Genomic DNA, 22,902 nt, shown 5'->3' with positions numbered 1-22,902 from the left:
TCCACATCAGAATGTTTCCTGGCCATAAATCCTCTCTTTACAAACAAAACAAGCTTGCCATAGTGATATCTTCAGGCTATGGGTGATGTCAGCTCCCTATAGTCAAGGACTGGGATCTTGCATTTGAACACAGAGCCAGCACTGCTTCTTTAAGGAAAGATGTAAAACAGCAGTGGGCAACTTGTGGTTCCCACCATTACTCTCCAGCACAGCCAATGATAAGGGCTAATGGGAGTTGCAGGCCAACACCTGGAAGGCCACAAGTTATGCGGCCAGGATAGTCTTTACTACTGCTCTGGGTCCCTAACATGACACAGAAAGAGAGTGAATGAGTTACGATTGGTCACCTGTCTTCATAGCCACCCCATGGCTGAAGCAGAGAATCCCCTTGCAAATTTGGGGTGAGGTATCCCCATTGCTCAGTTCACAAACTGTCCCCACTGTCACTCCACCTTAGCTGCAGCTCTAGGCAGCCCTGTAACTGTAATTTGTTTCATTCACAACTGTGCACCATAAAAAATGAAATGTTCCATGAAATGCCAAGCAAAGCAACCCAAGGCTTCCCCAGTCGGGTTGCCAGTCTTACCGTTGAAATTGACGGCAAGGATGTAGTTCAGCAGGGTACGTCCGTGAATGGGGTCCATCTTGTCACACACTCCAGTGTGGCCTGGACAGAGGTCCATGTGCATGTTGTGCAAGGCATGGGCCATGGCGTAGACGGCATCGATGACAAACTGCACCTTTCCTTCCTGTTCATAGGTTGAATCTCGCCCAATCCGCTCCTCTCCTGGTATATTAGCAGGAGGAGTGGAAGTGGTTGCCGAAGAAACAGAAAACAAAATAACTGAAGATGAGAGTGTCCCTCACAGTTCTGAATGGTCCCTGCCCATTACTACCCCCTCCTTGCCATGTTTATTAGCGGCAACATCTGTCTTGTGGAATTCTTTCTGTGCTGAGACTCACTGGCACAGACACCGGCTTACTAAGTGCCAGCTAAAGATTTGTGTTTGTTTTTACGAGGTCCTTTCAAACCATTTAATTTATTTATTGCATGGATATGCTTGCTGTCTTTATGCCGACAGTTGGACTCAAGGCAGCTCACAATTCATCAGAAGAACAAGAATTGAAAGCAACATACAAATAGCAATTTAGAAATTATTAAAACGAATTGTTAAAATCACCATATAAAAAGATTGAAAATATCAAATACATTTAAAAACATGTTAAAAGGAAATGTTAGCAATAAATGTAGGGCAATTAGTTATGTTAAAATCAGATATTATCACAATCCTGTTGGGATAAATATGTTTTCCTTTGTCACCGAAAGAAGAGGAGAGAGAAGGCCAACCCAGCCTTAACAGGGATGAAATTTATATCCTGAGAACAACCACTGAGAAGGCCCGCTCATACAGCCCTGTCAAATGTACTTGTAAAGGTATCAAGACCAAGAGAAGGTCATTCCTGGACAACTTTAAGAACTGAGGAGGGTTAATCTCTTGTTTTACCTTTGCTGGATGCTTCAGTGTTGAACATTGCTGTCCATTAGAGTTTTATTATTTGTTGCTTTAATGTTGATTTAATTTGTGCTATTTTGAAAATTTTGATTTTTTAAAAAATTATTATCTTCCTGCCCTGCTTTTCCAAAATGCAATAGGGATTAAAGCAGCTTATAAACATCATAAAAGAGAACAAAACCCTAGCAAATAGATTCAGTTATAAATGTATAGGGAGATTTATAAACCAAAGGGTGGTGTATTTAACTTTTAAATAAAATAAGTTACCACAACAGCAGCAAATTACTTGTTATCTTAACTGTGCCAGTTTTATTTTGCAGAAAACTAGCTGTGCAGAAGCCCAAGCTGCATCTGCTACCATGCTGCAAAATAAAACTGACTGAGATAAGAGGTAATTTAGCCCTGACGTGGTAACTTACTATATAGAACTGCTGATTTAGGCATCTTGCTACAGAACCAGCGATTGGGAGTTCACTTCTCCACTGTGCTTCCCTGCAAGGGGCTGAACTTGCCGATCCGTAGGGCCTCTTGCAGTTCCAAGATGCTGCTGCTTTTATTGTACTTTATTTTATTTACAAGTTATCTACAATATACTTTGGTTTGTGAATCAATCTATACCGTTATAGTTGAATCTTTTTTCTATATACAGTACTGTATTTTTGCCGATTTTTTAAACCCTGAATCCCATCCTCTCATGGCCAAGGCGGTGTGTGTTCCAAGAGGTGGTTGAGTGAGAAATGCAACTTTGGTGGTCCTGGTCTGTACCTATAGACCAAGGGAGGGAACTGCCTTAAGACCAAAGAATATAGCTTCAGTTTCCGAGGTGTTCTTGCGGGCCATGGGCCATTGGTGGGTAGATCTGAAGGCGAAATAATGGGAGAACCTCCCCCACCTCTGCATATTTTAATTCAAGTCATCAGCAGTAAATAAAACTTCGGAAACTTTTAGTGTGGGAGAAAACCCCATTCAAAAGCTGGATAATTACGGTGTCATGGGAAGAGGGTGTAGCCATCCGGGGAAGCCTAGAGGACTGGATGTGGCATCAGGGCCTGAGGTTCCTCACTCTTTCTACAGCCATATGCTTAATTCATACAGGAAAATAGAGGAAGAAAGTCTTTCGATACTTGAGATGTTTTAGATTTCAGCCCCTGGCAACATGCTCAGAGATAGGGAATTATGGGATTTGTCATTCAAAACATCTGGTTCTTCCACCTTTTAGTTTTCTGTTTTGAGTACAAACTGCCTCCTGGATGACAGATAGGAAAACTCCACTCCATCCCTTTAAGGCCACAAACAGCTAACAAAGCTGCAAATCAAATCACCTTTCCAGTGTAGTTGCACCTACAGTTGTAAGTGGGTACGAGGACTAGTAAAGTTTTTGGCTGGTTACCAATTCCTGTTGGATATTTTTTTTTAGCCAGGTTGCCTTAATGTATTAACATAATCCCTTCTTTAAAATAAAGATGCATAATTTGGGTAGAGAATCCATTAGGCTGATCAATCTCAGCTACAGTTAGAATTTAGAGTGAATGACACTCATTTTCAGTGCGTCCGGCAATGTGCAGCAGGCAACTCAAAACCACTGACGAGAAGGTGGGAAGAAATGGGACGCGGAGGCCTTGAGAGATGGAACAGGACGCCTGGATTCGAATCTGGATTATTCCTGGGTCAGTCAAGAGTGTTTAAGTGACACAACAGCAGCAAGGAGGAGGGTGAATTTGGTTTGTGTGTGTGTGTGTGTTTGTGTTTGTGTGTGTTTGTGTGTGTGTGTGTGTGTGTTTGTTTGTTTGTTCTGAGGAAAGTGTTGCTTAGAGGGGTGCAAGTGATGCTTTTCTGTCTGTCTTTTTACAAGGAGAGACTTTGAAAGCCTAATCTCTGTTCCCTGCAGAGCTGTGAAATGAACCCAGTCCCCTGCAGCTCCCTGATAACATTTTTTCCTGCCTTCTCCCAAAATGAGGGATTAGAAGACAACCAGGACGCAGAGTTGGCCCAAAATATTTTGTTGCCTGAGGCACAGAGTTACATGGCATTCTGTCCCCTCTGCCATTCTGCCCTTACCCCCAAATTCTACATACAAAAGCCAGCCAGACTATTGACTGGCCGTCGAAGCTTATTTCAACACTGGTAACACAGAACCAGAGAGCGGCAGTGCATTTTAGTGGGTGCACAGCATGTCCTGGACACATACAACTCTTAACTTATTCCATACCCCAGAACATCACTCCAGAGCTTGGGACCACATTTCAAAAGTGCCACAATAAACAGAGTGTAGTAGGCAATGTTTTGCAATACTGTAGTTATTTTTAAACAAATGATGTTAAAGGGCATTTTTTAGAGATGACTAGTCAGAATTTTTTCAAGTTTTTTGTCATTTATAAATTGTGTTTTTTTTAAAGTAGCAAAAACAACAACAGAAAAATGAATAAGCCATGGAGCAAGTAATTTTTCAGACCCTGGAAGGAGCAATGATTATTGTTTCCTTGATAGGCACTGTAAGTGGTAATAGGAAGAAACTATCTTTTACAAGTAACTTTTTAAGCTCTGCATCTGCTGCCTCCATCAGTCTAATGCTGCAACTGGCTCTGCCAGAATGGAAGGAACTAGTCATGATAAACTAGACTGGGATGGTAGACGCAGCATCATCATAGCACCCTAAACACAGCAATCTCATATCAGTTTCAGAACCTAAGCATGGTCATGCCTGGATATTATTCAGATGGGAGACCACCAGAGATTCCCCAGGTAGAGCTAGAAAAGGATGCTACCTGAAAACTGGGCAGCTGTTTCTGCCAGTCAGAGCTGATGACACAGGACTGGATGGATCAGGGGTCTGACCCCAGGATAAGGCTGCTTCCTAAATTCCCTCATTTCCAGCCTCCAACCCTCCTGCCACCCCTGGCGGCACCTCATATCTGGAGTGTCCATACCGGTGCATTTCCGTATCCCCTCTTCAGGCTGCATCCCGGGACGGGTCAGTTTACATTTGAAGTCTTCTTCCCAGTACTCAGCAAACCAAAGGTTGCGCCGATTGTTCTCCAAGGAGCGTGTGGTGAAATATTGGTCGAAACCTTCATGGCAGAAGGGAAAGAAGATAGGTGAGAGAGCGTGGAGGAGTCCAAGGGTTTTTCTGGCCCACTCCTAGGAAGTTGCCCATCTTGTCACTAGCCTCTGTGCCAGTAATTTACCTGGAGCTTGACCTGTAGGCATTTAAAAATGTCTCTCTATTGCAGAAAGAAAAATGTAAGGAAGAGCCTGCCATTTCTTCTGCCACATGAAATGTGGCTCTAAGTGTATTAAATCATGGACTCAGGCTCTCCTTAAAATGGATTAGATACCACAGTAATACCCTGTAATAGCCTTTCATATTTACAACCAGAGTAATTAAGGAGCAGTGTTTAAGAGTGGATAGTCTCTTTACAAATTAAGCTTATTAGGAAGGCTCTGTGAGTGCAAATAAACAAACAGGAATAACTGTGGTTCATTTGAGGTTCCATTTCCCCAAAATTTCTTGCCCAGGGAAGAATACATGGCACCTTTTCCCTTCCCCCGTCCCCATCACTATGGCTGGTCTGAGGGCTCGGTGCCCTTCTTACCTTCAATGGAGGCTCGTTTGGGTAAGATTGTAACAGCTCCTTCAGCCACCTCCTCATTCCTCAGGATCGGCGTGATCTTGGAGCCCCAGCTGTCAGAACCAACCCATAAGAACTGCCCCGTCAGATTGGCAATGCGTGCAGCTTCCAACACTCGCCTGTAGAGAGCATAGGGGTGTCATAAGCATTAGGATCTCTCTCCCGCAACCCTTCCCATGAGTCTAGACAACAGAATGTTTTGTATGGGATTGCAGCCAATGGCACACTTACTTAATGTCATCCTCATTGGCGAAGATGATGATGCCCCGGGCATTGGGGGTCTCCATCAGCCTCTTGATCAGTTTGTCAAACTCTCCCGGTTTAGGTTCTCGTGGGATCTTGATGGACTGGGCAATACATACTCCACCTAAGAAATGCAAGAGGACTGTTGGAAGTGACCAGGAGAACCCATCCTTTGCCTATAGAAACCATAACATTGAACCCCCAAGGATCAACTAGCCAGTGACAGGATAGATCCCCGCCCTTTTCTCTGATATCCTGGTGAGCCTATGACGTTCAGAGTGCAAATGTTGTCCTAGATGGATGTGTGCTGCTCTGTGTTCATGGGAGACCACAGAGGGCCCCAAATGCTTGTCCAGCATTTTGTATGACCTATACACACACTGGAACAGTAGTTCCCAATCTTGGATTGGACTGCAATTCCCAGAAGTCTTCACCATCAGCTCTGCTGGCTCGGGATTCCGGGAGTCGCAGTCCAAGAATACCTGGCTTACTGGAAGTTGGAAAACTGCCTTAGAGCATGCCTGTGAAATATAAGGATGTGAATTTCACAGTTCCACACTCACTCAGAAACAAAGAAAAAAAGTCACTCTTTTTTCTTTGCAGTGAAATTTCTCTCTGTGGGACTCCCCTTCCTCCATGAAATCTGGTGGGAAATCTCACAATTTTTTCACATATTTCGGGTTGCTTTTTTTTTCTGGAAGAAATGTCAGGTTAGATTGTTCTAATTCATGCAGGGGAATCACCTGGAAAGAGCAGACGAAACACCAAACTGCACAGAATAGTTGCAATTACTATGCAGGATGGCATCTTTCCTGCAAGGGTTTTTTCTGAAATCACTGAACAATATTAAGCTACACACATTTGCTACAATTCTTGCACAGAATGGAATCTTCCCTGAACAGAGTTGAATAGGAAGGGCATTAAGCTTTGACAGTTTACTGTGCAGAACAGGCAAAAAAAAGGGTGGGCTGATAAATAAATAAAAAGGAAGATGAAAATCACAAGAATGTATAACAGGCTGTATGTGGGGTGGGAGAAGCCTTGGCACAAAGTCTTGTCTGGGTGAGACTCAGAAAATTGCTGAATCCTATGTAATACTCATGTGAATTTTATGGAAGACAAATCAAGCTGGAAATTGTTCTCTAAACCTGGGCAAGGAAACATCTGGCCTATAGGTCTGATGCCGCATGAAGGGGTTTCCCACTTGGCCAATGAGCAACTTGATTCTCCCATTCAGTGACTGGAGACTGTAAGAGATGAAGGTCCATAAAGCTCAGGAAACTGCTGCGTAGAAGGGAATCTGAGGAGCTGTAGGAAGGTAGAGGGGGAGGAAGAGGTTTCTCAGAAACTACTAATATTGTGCACAGAGTGTCTACAGATGTGTGTGTTTGCAGGCAGAAGCTGGGGGCACTCCAAGCTCCACAAGATGAAGATGGAAGAATAAAACACTGGTATGTGACCAATTCCAGGGACCTCACTTTTCGGATTCCCCACTATTGCAAGGTTACTTGAACTTTCATGAAGCCCCTGACCCAGCAGGAACCCTTAGGCTTCGCCTCTTTGATGAGAATGGAAGTCCTTAAAGGAGCCATCCTCAGGCTTGGAATCAAGTATCACTGCCCAGATTCCAAGGCTCTTGCCTGCCAGATCTGGGTTCTGTGTGGGATCCTGCATGTCTGCTCAAAATACTGGAGATTTGAGTCTGACTGGCCTCTCCTCCTTTGATTCCGAGTCCTAGCTGGTGCTGAAGATGAGGATCATGACACCGAGCAAGAGAATTGAACGCTGGGGAATAAAAACACAATGATGGCCCCTCCTAAAATGCCAGACAAGACCAACTGCTGGATAAACAGTGGTCTTTTCGACAGGCCAAGGAGCAGACAAGAGGTCTGGTTCTTATGCATCTGCACCAGGAGCCAGCCTATGGCTACCTTAACCCTATATTCTCTAGGTGACCATGCTCCACAGATCCAGAGGACAATTTTCTGCTCTGCGACACCTGCTGTGGGCTGCACCTCTCTCTCAAAAAAAAGTTGTGAAAAGGAAAATAAATAGAAATGGTTGGAAGTCTATTCCACTTTTGCAACCCCTTTCTGGAGCTTGAGGGTGGGGCAAACAAGATGTGGATACCCTTACACCTCATTTTATAAGAGAATCACTGGTCTTTGGGATATATAGAGAGAGCAACTCTCCTTATCTGGCCAAAGAAAATATTTTCCAGTGAGTTGAGGGTCTGGGAGAGGCCCAGTGGCTGCAAACAAAATAAAAACTCATGGGTGGGAGGCTCCACACAGCCACTAGGTTATGGGTTGTCCACTCTATGCTCTTCCATGATGTTTATTCTAGAATTTAGGCATGGTACTTTTTGTTTGTTGGCTTTGGACAACAACTGCGGCTCCAACAAGTTCTGTTTTCAAGGCATGGTTTCTTCTGAACAATTCCCCCCCCCCCACTGCTCCTGTGACCCTTCAGTGCACAAGGACTTCAACATGACATGTGTAATTGCACCTGTAAGAGGTTTGCCTTTGAAACCCCAGCTGTGCCCTACCTGCTTCTGTTTTTCACTGCACTTGCAGGTTGCACCACCTCTGTGAGATCACAGGGCTGCTGCTGACATCCTCAACCACCGCCCCGTGGTCAGGTGACCCTTCTCCTACCAGCAGAGTTGTGGCTTCAGCATCCCTCATTCCTTGAGAATCCAGGAACAAATCCTGAGACCAAGGAGTGTGTCCCTCTTGTGCCACAGTGAAGGGGGGAGGGCAAGAGCTGGGAGGAGAGACTCCTTCCCCAGTTGTTGTGCCATTGCTTACAAGGGTTTGTGCAACAAGAAAGATTGGGAGTTAGGAGGCTGGCAATCCACTCCTTGCCTTTCTCTGAATGGCAGAATGGGCCGTCAACATCTGTGTGTCAAAAAGCATACTGTGGGTGCAAGGCATTTGGGCAGTTGTGCCATTTGGAACAATATGCACACACAACGTCCTTCATACTGAGCACCAGCTTTTAAGCCACTTCACAAACAAAAATCAAACTGATTTCTCCCAGCACGGGTTGCCCTGAGACTGGTCTCTACCTGGACTCCAGAAGAAGCAGAACAATTCCCCGTGACTTCAAACAGTCCCCTGAGTCTTGGCAACCTTACTTACCAGCCTCACGGGAGATCTGGACAAAGGCATCAACACCGCTTTCACCATAGTTGCCCTCGGAGGCCAGCGTGGAGACATAGTTCCAGCCTAGGGCTTTTACAATGTCCACCATGGTCTGGGCCTGGTAAGAGTCAGGAGGCACCACACGGGAGAAGTAATCGTAGCGGTTGCTGTCGCTGAGCTCGGGTGCCGTGGAGGCATAGCTGATCTGGGGGATCTGTTGGGTTGGTGGAAAAAATGGTGTCAGGTGCCAGTGTGTATTGCAGATCTCCAACCACTCTAGACCTAGAATTTTCATTCCTTCTGTACTGGAGGGGAAATTTGTTGTATAAAATATAGTTATATCCTATGTCATGAATGTCATGTCACCCGCTTAGTGCAGGTGTGAGCATAGAAAGAAACTTCACATAGAATCTTAGGGCTTGTCTACAGGGGATCTTTTGGAGCAGGCTAAATATAGTGACAGATTTTACCTTCTTGGGCTCCATAATCACTGCAGATGGAGACAGCAGCCACGAAATTAAAAGACGCCTGCTTCTTGGGAGGAAAGCGATGACAAACCTTGACAGCATCTTAAAAAGCAGAGACATCACCTTGCCAACAAAAGTCCGAATAGTCAAAGCTATGGTTTTTCCTGTAGTGATGTATGGAAGTGAGAGCTGGACCATAAAGAAAGCTGACCGCCGAAGAATTGATGCCTTTGAATTGTGGTGCTGGAGGACACTCTTGAGAGTCCCCTGGACTGCAAGGAGAACAAACCTATCAATTCTAAAGGAAATCAACCCTGAGTGCTCACTGGAAGGACAGATCCTGAAGCTGAGGCTCCAATACTTTGGCCATCTCATGAGAAGAGAGGACTCCCTGGAAAAGACATTAATGTTGGGAAAGTGTGAAGGCAAGAGGAGAAGGGGACGACAGAGGATGAGATGGTTGGACAGTGTCACCGAAGCAACCAACATGAATCTGACACAACTCCGGGAGGCAGTGGAAGATAGGAGGGCCTGGCGTGCTCTGGTCCATGGGGTCACGAAGAGTCGGACACGACTAAATGACTAAACGAAACGAAAATATGGTTTGCCTGGGGTTGGACAGAGGTCTGGTACACCATTTGGTGTGATCTTTGCATCCAAAAGGCATATGAACCTCAAATGAACCTATTAATCAGCTTCCTCCCATTGGGAGTTTCCCATATTGTGAAACAGCTTAGGGCAGCCAATTCAGGATATTGGGAAATTAAACACTTCCTATGCTCTGCAGAGGAACAGAACAAGTGATTTTTTTATAAGATTGTATTAGTGCAGTGGTTCTTAACGTGGGCGATAATGCCCCCCAGGGGGCGATTTCATTTTTCAGGGGGGCAGTAGAATGAAAAGGGGCGGCATGGGGGCGCTGGAGCAGAAGGGGGGCGCTGGAGCAAGCCAAACCTGTGAAGATGGCTGCAGGTTTTTTACAGTGTGCATGAATATATATTTTCCTCCAATCTTAATTTAGTTTCAGAGTTTTTGTCCTGAAATTTTTAGTTCCTGCATTGTGGTTTGTTTTTATGCCCTTTTTATATTTCTTTTTTGCGTCTTAAAATTCGCTTGCAACTAAATCATTAAATGTTACTTTTGGGGGGCATTTCATTTTCTTGGAATTGAATTTTGTTTTCAGGGGTCATTGGATTTAAGTGTCTTAAATAAATAAATAAATAAATAAATAAGATATATCACCGTGGGGAGGGGGGGCGATGATAACTTCCTCAATGGCTCAAGGAGGCGTTTCTTTCAAAAAGGTTAAGAACCTCTGTATTAGCGCAGTGTTGATGCACTGCATTACTTATTTAAAAAAAGAAATAGAAAATGAGAAAACTTCCTGCCAGAAGTGGGAGGAGACAGACGGAAGGATCGTCCCCCCCCTTTTTTTTAATTTCTTTGAGACTTATCTTAAAGTTTGAGCCAAGAATCTGCTGCAGCCAAATCCACCGATAGCATGCACTGGAAACCAGCCAAAATGGAGCAGTCTTACCCACACCAAAAAAGAAGCCCTTGATAAGGGCCCAGAAAAGTGATGGTAAGAACACTGTGGAGATGGGCTGGTTTGCACCAGTGATTATGCCACGTGATCACTGGAAAAAAGAGCAAATTAGCCTTTCTCCACAGCAGACCAAACAGTGGGCTAAATGTCCATCTGATTTGCACCCTCAGAAACCTTTTGTTCTAAGAGTAGCTTAAGAGTAGCTTATCTTCTCAAGGCGATAACGTGCTCGTCTATTTAAAACATTAACAGTGTTCCTTCCCTGGACAGGTATTGTGTTCTATTCCTCCTTGCCAGTTTCAACATGGGGATAGTAAGCCATAAAAACTCTTTGAGCGTCCTGAGTCATTGTAGCCCCTCTACTAAGCAAAGGAGGGTTCACCACCTGTGTGGCATGAGGCCTTGACGCAACAGGACCACTTAAATTCAGAAGCTCTCCAGTGTATGAAGGTGTCCGCTTCCTTTTGTTCTATATTATCATGATCCATCAACTATCTACACAATAAAGCTTCTGTTGACTCAATGGCTGTCTCTTTTCATTAGAACATGCACATATAAAATGTAAGCTCATGACGTTCTCGCTGGCCCAAACTTCCAGTTAGCACATCTTCTCTATGAGTCTTCTGGGGCACAAAAAGTGCATCGGTCTCTTCTTCTCTACCTAGTTACTAGGTCTGTAGATCCAACTGTCCATCTGTCCACCTGAAATCTTGTTGATGCAACTATGCTATCAGCCTTATGTTTTTTTGGAAATGAAAAATTTCCAATCTTCCCTTCCCTACTGTGGGTCTTAAAAGTCTTGCAGAATCCTTTTTTTGTTTTGTTTTGTTTTGAGGAAGCTTTTGTGGGATGCAGGAAGATGTCCAGCAGTGGTGATTCTGAAAACTCAAATCTCTCCACTGTCCTCAATGGTTTCCCCACAACAAAAGTGATTCTACAGGAGCCTTGGGACCTTCTGGGTGGGGGAAATTAGATTTTTTAAAAAAATTTCAGAAATAGTGCTCCAGCTGATGATGTCACCACCCTTATGCAATATAGCTGTGTGAACAGGATTTCATCCACCATATGGTTTATCTCCTTAGATCAGAGTTGAAGAACTATGGCCTCCTGGATTTTTTTTTCATTCAAAGACTCTTCCCCCCCCCATCTTAGCTGTCATAGCTAGTGGTGACAGATTCTGAAATCTTGAACAACCTCTCAAGAGCCACTGTTGCCTGCCCTGAATTAGGTAACATTATTAAGACACTTGATAGATGACATTTTGTGCTGAGGAACTGATTCCTGAATTCAGAACACATGTACAGAAGACAATTTGCCAAATGCATTTGTGTATGTTTTTTGTTTCCTGTAATGCCTCTGGCATAGTATGGCTCTATCTAGGCTTTTGTGGAAAAATAAGGAGTGGCTAGACCAGGGGTGGGCAATTAATTTATATTGGGGGGGGGGGCACATGAAAAATCTGAACTGTGTTCTGGGGCCGAACCTACTTTACTTAAAAATAAAATGAAGCAGTGATGTTACGATTGTTTTTATTTTAAACTTGTTAATCTTCACAAATACTAAAGAGGTTTTTTGCGGCATGTTAAAGATAAGCAACTGATCAACTTTAGACAAAAAGCTATAAATGGTTTTGATGTTCAAAACTGTCCGCAGTCCGGACAGGAGTGGCTTGCGGGCCGTATGTGGCCCTCGGGCCGCACTTTGCCCAGGTCTGGGCTAGATCCAGCCAGCCCAAGCTGGGTTGGAGCACTGCCAACCCACACCGAGGTACGTTCTTCAGGAACCCCCGGCAGACCCACTGATAGACGATACTTTGTCCCATTCCCCTAATGACAGCCCTAGCTGTGCGGAATACAAACAGGTGGGGAACCTTCTTTTTGCCAACTCTGCTGTGCCTTTTTCTGGCAAACTGGGTGATTTGCAATTTAGACATTCAGCACAGAGTAAAGCGGTAGTTTTGTCCTGGTTTAGTAGATTTGCATGTTGAATGCTCTTCCCTGGCAGAGGGAGGGAAAACCTCCCTTCAGGAAGGGGAAAAACATATAAGGGAAAAGACTAAGCTGAATACAGTACCTCTTCATGACATGTGTGCCTTCTACATATAAAGAGCTATTTTTGGCAATTGAAGGGGTACTTTTGCCCACTAAATCTTCATGCGATACAAATGAAGTAAGAAACAGCCATAGCTGCCATGAATATATGAGTTGTAGCTGGCATTTAGGAATTGGTTCTTCAATACAAAATGTTATATGTGAAGAGATTATTAGGGTCAAGCAGTTAATACATTAGAAGTGGAGATTTTTTCAAAAATATATGTTTATTTCAGCATGGGCTTGCCTCTCTGTGTATGTTGATGATTAGTTTGATTGGTCATATGGGATTCATTAGCAAGCCTGATTGCTGAGGTACAGAGGGTTGAAGGAACTATGTGTTTGGAGGGAAAACAATATAATAGTAGGGAATACATCCGGACCCTTATGTGTTACTGGCTTGCATTCCAGTATTTCACTGGCTATCTTGTGTTAGGCCATCCATTTGCCTGGTGCTTTCACACAGGCTGGGTCACAACTCCCATCATCCACATCTGGAACAGCCATGGAGTATGCTGGGTAGGTTTGATGGGCCTTGTTGTATAACTCATGTGGAAGATGACAGTGTGAGAAAAGCTTTGCCAGAAAATACCATGTAGTTATTGAAAGAGGACACCGGTGCTAACCAAGGACTACCTAAACCACATGCCTCCCGTTAGGTGTGATATCCCTCTTAGAGATGTGCATGGCAGGGATGTTCATTTTGTTTTGTTTCTCTTCAATTTTTGGCTCTCTGATGCACCTCTCTTTGATTGTCCACACGAGATGGACACGAACCGCCGGTTTGGCAGTTGGTCCCAGTTTACATACTGCCACAACAGGTGTTTGGCAGTTCGGCACCCCTCCCCCTCCAGCAGGCACCCATTCAGAAGCAGGTGCCCAGAGGACGTGAGGCAAGGAAGCCGGGATGCTGCTTCTGAGGGGGTGCCTGCTGGAGGGGGCAGGGCACTGAAACGCCAAACGTGTGGCGGTAAATAAACCAGGCCAAACCTATGAACCAGTGGTTCATGCCCATTTCTGTTGGCCACACACACAAAAAAGGTGTGCGTGTGTGTGTGTTTCTTTTAGATCCCTTCGGTTTGCTTCTCCCCATTTGGAAAATGCTAGCTGGGCAAGGTGGTACAAGGCAGCAGCTGCAGCGAGGCGAGGAGAGGAGAGGGAGCGGGAGAGAGCAGCGCAAGGCAGGCGAGCTGCTGGAATATCTGTGTGAGGTGATTTTACACACAGGGGATTGAATGAAGACAATGAACGAGGGGAACACAAATGACCCATGTCCCTCTCATTTGCCAGAATGGCCCATTCATTTCCAAGGGTCTCTTCCTAAAAACGATGGAAGAAGAGAGAAATAAATGATTTGTTGTTGTTGTCGTTTTCATTTCTCCTAACTCCAGAATCCAATCCTAGACACTATATAGCTAAGGAGAAAATGTACATGTATCAAAATGCCTAAATGTGACATGGTAAAAGCAAGTCATTTCTGGTCCAGTATTGACATGCGCATGGGGAGCCCGGTCCTTTGTGTGTTTATAGGCACAGAACCTAATTGGATAGACTACTAGACAGGGAAAACTAAATGCAGTCCATGCTAATAAATATTGCCAAAATGAACCCAGGTGAATTGAGAAAAACGCCCAAACATTTAGTTCAGTTCTGTTAGAGAGACAAAGAGGAGCTACTCTTTAAGAGCAACTTAATCAGTCAGATTCTGTGTTCTGTCTAAGGATTAAATACAGTAGGACCCCCACATCCACTGGGGATTGGTTCCAGTGTTCACTATTATCCGTAGTTTTCTGTACCATGGTAAAAGGGGGAAAATCCTGAAAAACTATTTTCACATGCATTACCAGAAGCAGAGACCATGCTATGTACAGTATTCTTCACTAACAAGCATTCACAGCACAGTCTCTGGCTCCCTCTAGTAGCCTGTTCTAGTAATACACGTGAAAATAGTTCTGGATTTTTTTCTTTTAATATTTTTAATATTTTCAGACTGTGGATAAGTGAAACAGCAGATACTGATCCTGTTGATACAGGGGTCCTACTGTTTTTGTTTCTTTCCACCACTTATTCTTTTAAATAATTTTTTTTGCTATAAAAGAGAGAAAAAGGAAAGAATAGTGAAAGTAAGCAAGTAGTTTAAGTTCCTCCCTAACTTCAATTAAAAAAAGAAAGTGATTGAAGGGCAATGTACATGGAAGCCTGTATCTGCATTGAACAGGAAATACTAAAGCCAGCAGAACCTTACGACAGGAAGCAATTAATTAACATTTCAGGGAACAGATGTTCACAGAACCAATGGCAGTAGCTTAGAGAAGTCTGGATTGTTTACATACTTAGATGGGAACACCAAGACACCTCTTGTCACTTTCTGTGTGTATTCATTAATGAGCAAAGGGTTCTTGAAAGAAAAAAGTAACTAATGCTGTTTTTCACATGAGGCATGTCCATATGAAAAGAAACCTTTCCTTAGACTTGTCAGTGAATGCATGTGAGAAGTGGCAGTGAAAAGGGAGTGGGCATATAGAGAATTACAACATGTTGAGAAACTGTAATTCTCTCACGTATAAACAGGGCATGTGTTATGGAAACACTTTGGCCTTAAGGAAGGCCAACTATACAATGAATGTTGGGGTCACTATGGTAGAAATGGATGGAGTGTCCAGTTTAGATGAAGGATACAGATGGATGCCAAAAGCCTTCTCTGCAATGGTAAGTCACTCTCTCTCATCTCTGGCCTGCAGCACAGCTTGTGGTATTTGTATGCTGAACATAATAACTACAGTGGTGCAGAACAGGAAACAGAAGACAGGGACTGGGGTGTTGCTTTAAGTTACGCCTGTAATTTGGGCAATTTCTTGAAGGGCAGCCTAAGGAATTCACACTGACAAATGGGGAGACACTGGAAGCTGAGGCTAAAGGACATGCAACAGGATTGAACTGCCTGTCCCTGAGTCTTTCCCAACCCTGTGCACATCTTACCTCTCTGATCCTTTTCCTGAGTTTGAGAGAGAGCCAAGACTCATGGATTCACATCCCAGACACAATCCTGGAACCCCCCCCCCATAGACAGTAAAGCCCCCCAAAGATCTGTAGGAGGCACCAAGCCACCCCATTTCCCTTTCCACAGCTGCGCTCTCTTTTTCCCTGCTTGCCCTGGCTGGGTCTGTGAGAAGCCCCATTAAAGCGATTAGTGATGGGGATTAGGGGGTTTTAGCAAAATGAGCAGCAGCTCCCATCAGGAGCAGCTGAGGCTGGAGAGCTGGGAGTAGGGCGGGGGAGCCTGCCAGGCAGGGCAGGGCTACTCGGCACCATGCATGCATGTGTAAGTGGCAGCTGAGCTGGCGCTGTGCAGCCGAATGCATCCAAGGTGGGCAGGTTCACATCTATGGCTCTGCTCCCTATGTTTGTCTGTTGTTCTTGACTACATTCCCTTCAGCATTTCCTTGCATCTATGAATTCTAAACATCTCAATGAACTCACAGGCAACAAGAAAACAGGGAAAGCACATTGATTTTCCCAAGGGGGCGATATAAAAAGCAAAAGCAAAATGTGTTGCTTATATACCACCCCATAACACTTCAAGCACTCTCTAGACGGTTTATAAGTTAATTATGCAGGCTACACATTGTCGTTCCTCCCCCACCCCCAGATCTTCTTTTATGACCTTAGAAGGCTAGAAGGTTGAGTCAACCTTGAGCCCGCTACCTGGGATTGAACCGCAGGTCATAAGCACAGTTTTAGCTGCAGTACAACAGTTTAACCACTGTGCCACGAGGCTCATATCCTCCCTGCCTGCTATTGGGGGCAACTCGAGCATCCTTAACACAGACTGGTTACCTCTTGACAATTTCTACTCACCCTGTTCTGTTCGTGGTCTATTTTATGTGTTTATGTATAAAAGCACGGCAACTGGTGGATGCTGATGGTTAAAACAGATTGTTAAATAGGCATTTCCCACTTAACATTTCAACAGATATATTCTTTGCAGGGGGGAGGAGGATTGTCCCTCCTAGTTCATTGTTTCTTAAACTTTTAAATTTTTTCATCATACATCTCTGCTCATCCTTCTTTGTGTCCCTGCTGTTCTTTTAAAATTTGGCATTACTTGTCAAATTAAATGTGTGAATAGCAACTGCAGGCAGCGGGTGGGCAAAATTCCACATGTGTATTCCCTTCTCCATTCCTGAGACATGCAACTGTGAAATTGCTGAGGAGGTGAAGATGGCTATTTTAATTTTTTTTAAAACCATGCACGTATATTGCCTTTATGTAATTAAGTCGTCTTTGGTTGTGAGCCTCTTTGCCCGACATTCATAACCGGCCATTTCCTTGCAACCTGGGCTCTTCCAGATGTGGTAGACTATTTATTTGCAAGTTATTAGTTACATCACACTTTGCCTCCAGTGACTCAAGGCTGTGAACATAGCACTCCTCCTTTCCACTTTTACTTTCTCAACAATCCTGTGACGTAGGTCAGCCTGAGAACATAGGACTTCAGAGGTTGTTCCGAAAATTGTGAGACTAAATGGGAATCTCAATGCATATCTCCTGGGTCCCAATCCAGCACTCAAAACCCTGTACATTCAGTCCCTTTGCATCTCTTATCACCTCCAGCAAAAACGGCCAACAGGTTTGGAGGGCGGGCAACAGGTTGGGGGAGTTGCAGAAGGACAATGCATGTAATAAGGACAAGTAAAAGGTTAGCAAATAAAGATTCAGGTTTTCAAGTTCTCCAGAACTGGAGTTTAGCAGGAAGAAAACAGAGGTGGGGTCTCGACTCTCAGCTGTCACTACTGGGAATACTCTGATTAAAGCAAATTCGTCCATTTGAAAGCAACATTGGATGTCTCGTCACACAGTGGAAAGAGCAACAACAAAAAAAATCTAGATGATGCGTGGTTAAGAGCTTGGGGTGTGCAAATAATTTAAAATATAGATTATATTAAAGTAAGAGGTGGTGAACCAGATGTCCCATCAACCCCGCTAGTCAACATAGGCAGTGGTGAAGAATGGTGGAAGTTGTAGCCCAACAACATCTGGATGGTGACTTTTTAAAAAACAGAAGCATACCTAGTGTGATGTAGTGGATAGAGCAGTGGACCAAGACTCAGGAGTCCTGGGTTCAAATCCCTGCTCAGCCATGGAATTTCATGGGCAGGGCAGCGGAAGTGGTATAACCACTCCTTAAATGTGTCACTTACCTCAAAAGCCCTATTAGGGTCACTAGAAGTCACTGTTAGAAATTAACACCCCAAACTGGTTGATAAGGTAGTCTAGGTCAGTGTCTAAAGAGGGAGTGCTGAAATAAAACTCATCATTCAATGTCAAATCTTTTTGGGGGGATGAAAATAGCAAAACCTAATGGCTGCTGACAGAGTTTAATCTCAGAACATTACATGGTAAAACTTTATTGTTTCATTACTTAAAACCAGAAGTGTACTTGAAGTTTGTAATAATTACTGAATGGGCCATAAATGCAGCATAAGGCAAAGCTAAAGACCTGAAATATAGGGATTGAGGAAATTTTAAGTACAGTAGATTTAAGTAATACATTTTGAGTTGTTTAAATACATGATTCAGGATTAATCTTATCTAGCCTGAAAAATATATGCTTCTATTGTACATTATAATCTCATAAGAATTTTTGAGGTGTCAGTATCATAGGCCCAAGTATTTGGGACAGTAGATAATTATGAACAATGCAGTAATATTGTAGAAGAGAGTATAAATATCCTCTAATATTGTGGGGAAAGCTTTCTCACCATGCTGAAGTTCACCAACCCTGTTGTCAGCTGAATAGTGTACTCAAACTGAGTTTTAATAAAATGTAATTTGATAATCGTGCTGTTGTGAGTCATTAAAATATGGGGTTCTTATACATTTCTCATGCCTAAGAAACTATTGTTTTAGCTTACGTGTGTTGGATTTTGATGTGATGTTTTACTGAAAGATTATATTTTTAATAAAAATGAGAAAGAAATCAAAAAGCACAAAGCCAAGAACTAAACCCTCCTATTTTTTTCTGGTGTACACTTTGCATGCAATCTGTTACTCTTCCAAAGATAATGGTATCCAAAGTTTTTATGCTTCCTGGATGACAGATTGGTCATTCTGGACCAGGTCTTGGAAATACAAGTGGTGCCTCGCACAGCGAGGTTAATCCGTTCCAGATTAACCTTTGCTATGCTGAAGCATCGTTGAACAGGGCAGGGAATTCCATTGGAACGCATTAAACATGGTTTAATGCGTTCCAAATGGGCCGAATACTCACCGTTCAGCGATGCTTCTTAATGGCCAGCAGCCATTTTCGTGCCCTCCCCTCGCTTAACGAGGGCGCGAAAATGCTGCGCGCAGCCATTTTGGGCCATTTCCGGGCTTCTGGCAGCCATTTTGGCCGCTGAACAGCTGATTGTCGGGCTTCGTTTTGCGAAGATCGGTAAGCGAAATGCTTATCGATCTTCGCAAAGCAAATTTTGCCCTATCTAAAAAACGTTGAGCAATCGCATTAGCGATCCCAAAAAAGGGATCGCTATGCGATTTCGTCGTTGTACGGTGCGCTCGTTAAGCGAGGCACCACTGTAACTAGTTTTGAGTAACATAGTGATGTGCATCTAGTTATTTTTGGGGAATGAATAACTAAAACTAGCAGCCCTAATGCTGCTTTACAGTTATAATGAATAACACTTGCTACTTAGGTATAATGAACAACAGTTGGTTACTTTCAAGTTATTTTTAAGGGTATTTAAATTCATATTTTAAAGGTATATGGAAATAATTTTTCAGATTTCGTATCCTTTTTCAGTCAGGCCAAAATGGCAAGGAAAAATATTCTTTGTCATTTTTTTGTGGTTTTATAAATAATTCCTAGACACAAATTACCTTCCCATGATTGTTAATTCATAGAGGTGGCACCACTGGCAGCAGATTACAGGTACAATATCAGAATTAGCCACTAGAGGGAACAAGGACATGTCCTCTATTTTTCTGGCCCTTACTAAGCACAAGCCAGGTAACGGACAACACAAGGCATGGTAGAGAAATGTTAACAGCTATTTGACGGTCAAGAAGCATACAAAGAAGCATACAACTTGGTGCTCTGCACCAAGCAAATCAAGTGCATCGTCAGAATGGCTTCCTTTTTTCCTGCTCTTGCTTGTGCCATTAACTACTGTTTCACAGGTTGAAGTTCAGCAAGTCCAGACTCGCCACATTGAACACATCTGTTGTCAGGATGCATTTGGTCGTTGATTTTCTGCTCCAGTGGCTAAAGGCCTAGGAGCTTCACTGGTGAAAAAAGGTGGTGTTCTTATGTTTCACCTGACAATCTCCCCTCTTCCATCCTATTTCAGGAGAATCACCAGTCCTACTAAAGCTGATTAATTTCATTGAGTAAAACCTTGATTCTGGATTCTGTCAATCATCATCATCATCTTAGAACTGGAAGGGACCCTATGGATCTTGTCACATCTGTATCCCTTCTGTCCCTCCTCCAGTGAGCCCAAGCTGACATATTTGACTCTTCTTATCCCCACATTATCCTTACAACAGTCCTGTGCGGTGGTCAAGCATACACCCAATTTTCAGTTTCATATTTAATTTTTTCACAAAATGTGCTTTTAATCTGCTACTTAATCCCCACCACCACATAGTCATATTATGTGTCCTAACCAACAGATAATCCAGAGCTGGCCTAGAATTAAAAGCTAAAATTAAAAATTAAAATTAAAAAGTTGAATCGAATGGAAGCTGACTCCTAAGGCTTTTCCTGGAGGAGCCTGAGACCTTCAAGATATGTCTGTCTTGGGATCATTTCTAAAATATTTATCCTCCTTCCCTGGGAAGTGCTGTTTTAAAGGTCTGTCTTGCTACTTACAGCAAAGAGGCGAAGCACATTGGCCACCATGATGGAGACAGAGCTGGCCGAGGCCCCAATGACAGCCACGACCCTCTCGGGCTTGGCGATGATGGGGGGCTCTCCGTTGGAGCAGCGCACATCAGATGTGTCCTTTTGGATCAGCGCCTGGACAAATGTGAGCGACTGCTCCAAGGCATAAGTGTCGCGCGAGCAGGTGTCCAGGATGCGGGCCCCAAGAGTCATGTTTGGAAGCAAGTACGGATCACTGTTGATCTGATCCAGAGCGTACAGCATGGCCTCCATCCGGTGGATCCCCTTCTCCTTCTTCACTTCCCCACAGGGCACTCCGGCAGGGCCACGAGCATGCACAGGGAACAGCCCTCCTAGAGTGATGTCCCCCTCGATCTTGATGGAGTGTGGCTGGGTGGGTGCAGGACAACATACCCACCCTGGGCCAAAGCACAAAGCCCACAGTGTCCAGAAGGAGAGGAGCAGGAGGCCATCTGGGTCCATGGCGCAGGTGGTGGTTAAGGCCTAGAATCAGACAAAGAGAGAATTAGGTAGAGGGCTGGGGCACAGCAGAGCAAAACTTTATGGAACCAAAAGCCTTACATCGCTTAGCCAACATGGCCACCAACCCTCGGTTAGTTTGCTGAACTGCATGAACTATAACTGAGAATGAGGCCTTTTCACTACATCTGAAATCATTACAATCTAAATGGGCTTTGGGATTTGACCCGGGTTGGATGTATTGTCCTGCACCCACCCCACCCACCCAGTCACACTCCATTGAGTCTAAATGGGGCAGCTGCCTCATTCTACTCAGTGATAGGGCTGGCCCTGCCTTAATTTTGCTGTATATTCGTTTAAGTTTACAGCACATCCTATTCTAATAACGGGTGGGTAACAAAAATGCCCCTGCCCTGGAGAATCAGAAGATGTGCCACCCAATGCTGTGCTGATTCCCCCTTGGATTCCAGACTTAATTCTGTGATCCAGAGGTCATGGGAAAAGAAGCTCAGCTTCCCAATTCTCCAAAAAGTTTGGAAAAGTTCTTTTATTAGATCAGAATTCCTGAGCAGCTACGCCCAGACTGGAGAATCTCTGGAAATTGTAATCCTTAATAATTTTTCCAAGGCCTGCCAAAAAGTATCACTGTGAGTTGCAAGGGCAGGAAGATCCACTCTTGGGTGGGTGTAACATCATTAAACACACTCTCTTTTTATTGTCTAAACATCAGGTATCAAAGTATCATCATTATAGCAAAACTACTCAAGAGATGGCATTGGGATTGAGAAAGCTGAAAAAAGAGGCCTATTTCTATCACCATTTTAAGGTTTTATAGACAACATTGTATTTGATAAAAACTTTGTGTGTGCGCGTGTGCGCACTTTCTCTGGCCTGCCCTCCTCTTGTCTAACTGTGGCCATACAGACCAAAACAAACAAATAAATAAAACACACAACAACAAAACAAAACCATGCTCAAGACATCTACATGTCTCTCATAAGATGGCCACCAGCTGAATGTGTTGCAGAATTCTGAATTTCTGGTAAAATTCCTTTTGCTATGCAGTAGAAGTACAGAGAACCACAAAGGAGAATAGTTTCAAGTTTCCCAGATAGTCCACCCCTTTCTCATTAACTGTCATGTAAAGTCTCAATAAGTAACTCTGACACATTTTATTACTTATAGTCATGACCAGATCAATAGCAAACAAACAAATAGACCACTTCCAACAGACTACAGAGAGAGAGAGAAAGGAACCATTCAGCAGAGAGGTGGGGCTCTCTTTGAATTCCAGAGGTGGAAGGGAATGATTGGTTAGTGCTGGATAGATTGACAGTCACCCCAGACCAGGAAAATCTCTCCCAATCATTCAGACCACAGGCAGTATGCAAGGTTTCAAACAAAAGTCCAACAGAGTGCTACTATATTTCCATACTACCTTGGAAATACATAATTCCATCCAATTTCAGAAGCTAAACAGGCTTGGGCCTGATTAATACCACCACAGAATCACAGGTGAATCTCCAGGAAGGGCTAGGAAAGAATAGTGTCTGAAGCCCATAACAGCCAATGTTGCCAGTCAGAGTTGACTTATGAAGCCATGGTCTCACTCAATACAAGGCAGCTTCCTGTTTCATACCTAAGGCTACCAATATTAGAAAAACACCATTAGTTTGTCTTCTCTGCCTTGTGCCTCTGTAGGTCTATTTATTTAATATCGTTCTACATAATTTTAATTCCCAGTACTGTATAGCATTGTGGATAGATGGACAGGCTAGGATTCTGGAAAACAGGGTTCAAATTCCCACTTGGCCATGAAAACTGGTTGGGGGAGTGGAACTTGTATCTCAGAAAGCCTTGTTAGGATTGCTGTACGTCGGTTCCGACTTGATGGCACAGAAC

The 22,902-nt window shown here is 43.8% G+C and overlaps 1 protein-coding gene across 2 annotated transcripts in view; it reads right to left on the bottom strand.

The window, feature by feature from the left end:
- LOC110081176 (metabotropic glutamate receptor 6) overlaps positions 1-22,902 on the bottom strand; it is a 51,128-nt gene that overhangs the window by 16,826 nt on the left and 11,400 nt on the right. For both annotated transcript variants that reach the window (XM_020797677.3, XM_020797676.3), the window contains exons 2-7: positions 20,509-21,024; positions 8,530-8,746; positions 5,375-5,510; positions 5,108-5,262; positions 4,442-4,582; positions 587-787 (exon numbers count right to left, since the gene is read on the bottom strand). In XM_020797677.3, coding sequence (XP_020653336.3) covers positions 587-787; positions 4,442-4,582; positions 5,108-5,262; positions 5,375-5,510; positions 8,530-8,746; positions 20,509-21,003 — 1,345 coding nt within the window. In that variant the 5' untranslated portion in view covers positions 21,004-21,024. The remainder of the gene's footprint in view (positions 1-586; positions 788-4,441; positions 4,583-5,107; positions 5,263-5,374; positions 5,511-8,529; positions 8,747-20,508; positions 21,025-22,902) is intronic.

The sequence above is a fragment of the Pogona vitticeps genome, chromosome 2 (genome assembly GCF_051106095.1).
Source record: "Pogona vitticeps strain Pit_001003342236 chromosome 2, PviZW2.1, whole genome shotgun sequence".
NCBI classification, from domain to species: domain Eukaryota; kingdom Metazoa; phylum Chordata; class Lepidosauria; order Squamata; family Agamidae; genus Pogona; species Pogona vitticeps.
The sequence above is the reverse complement of the archived record's forward strand: the minus strand, read 5'-3'. Positions and strand labels throughout refer to the sequence as shown.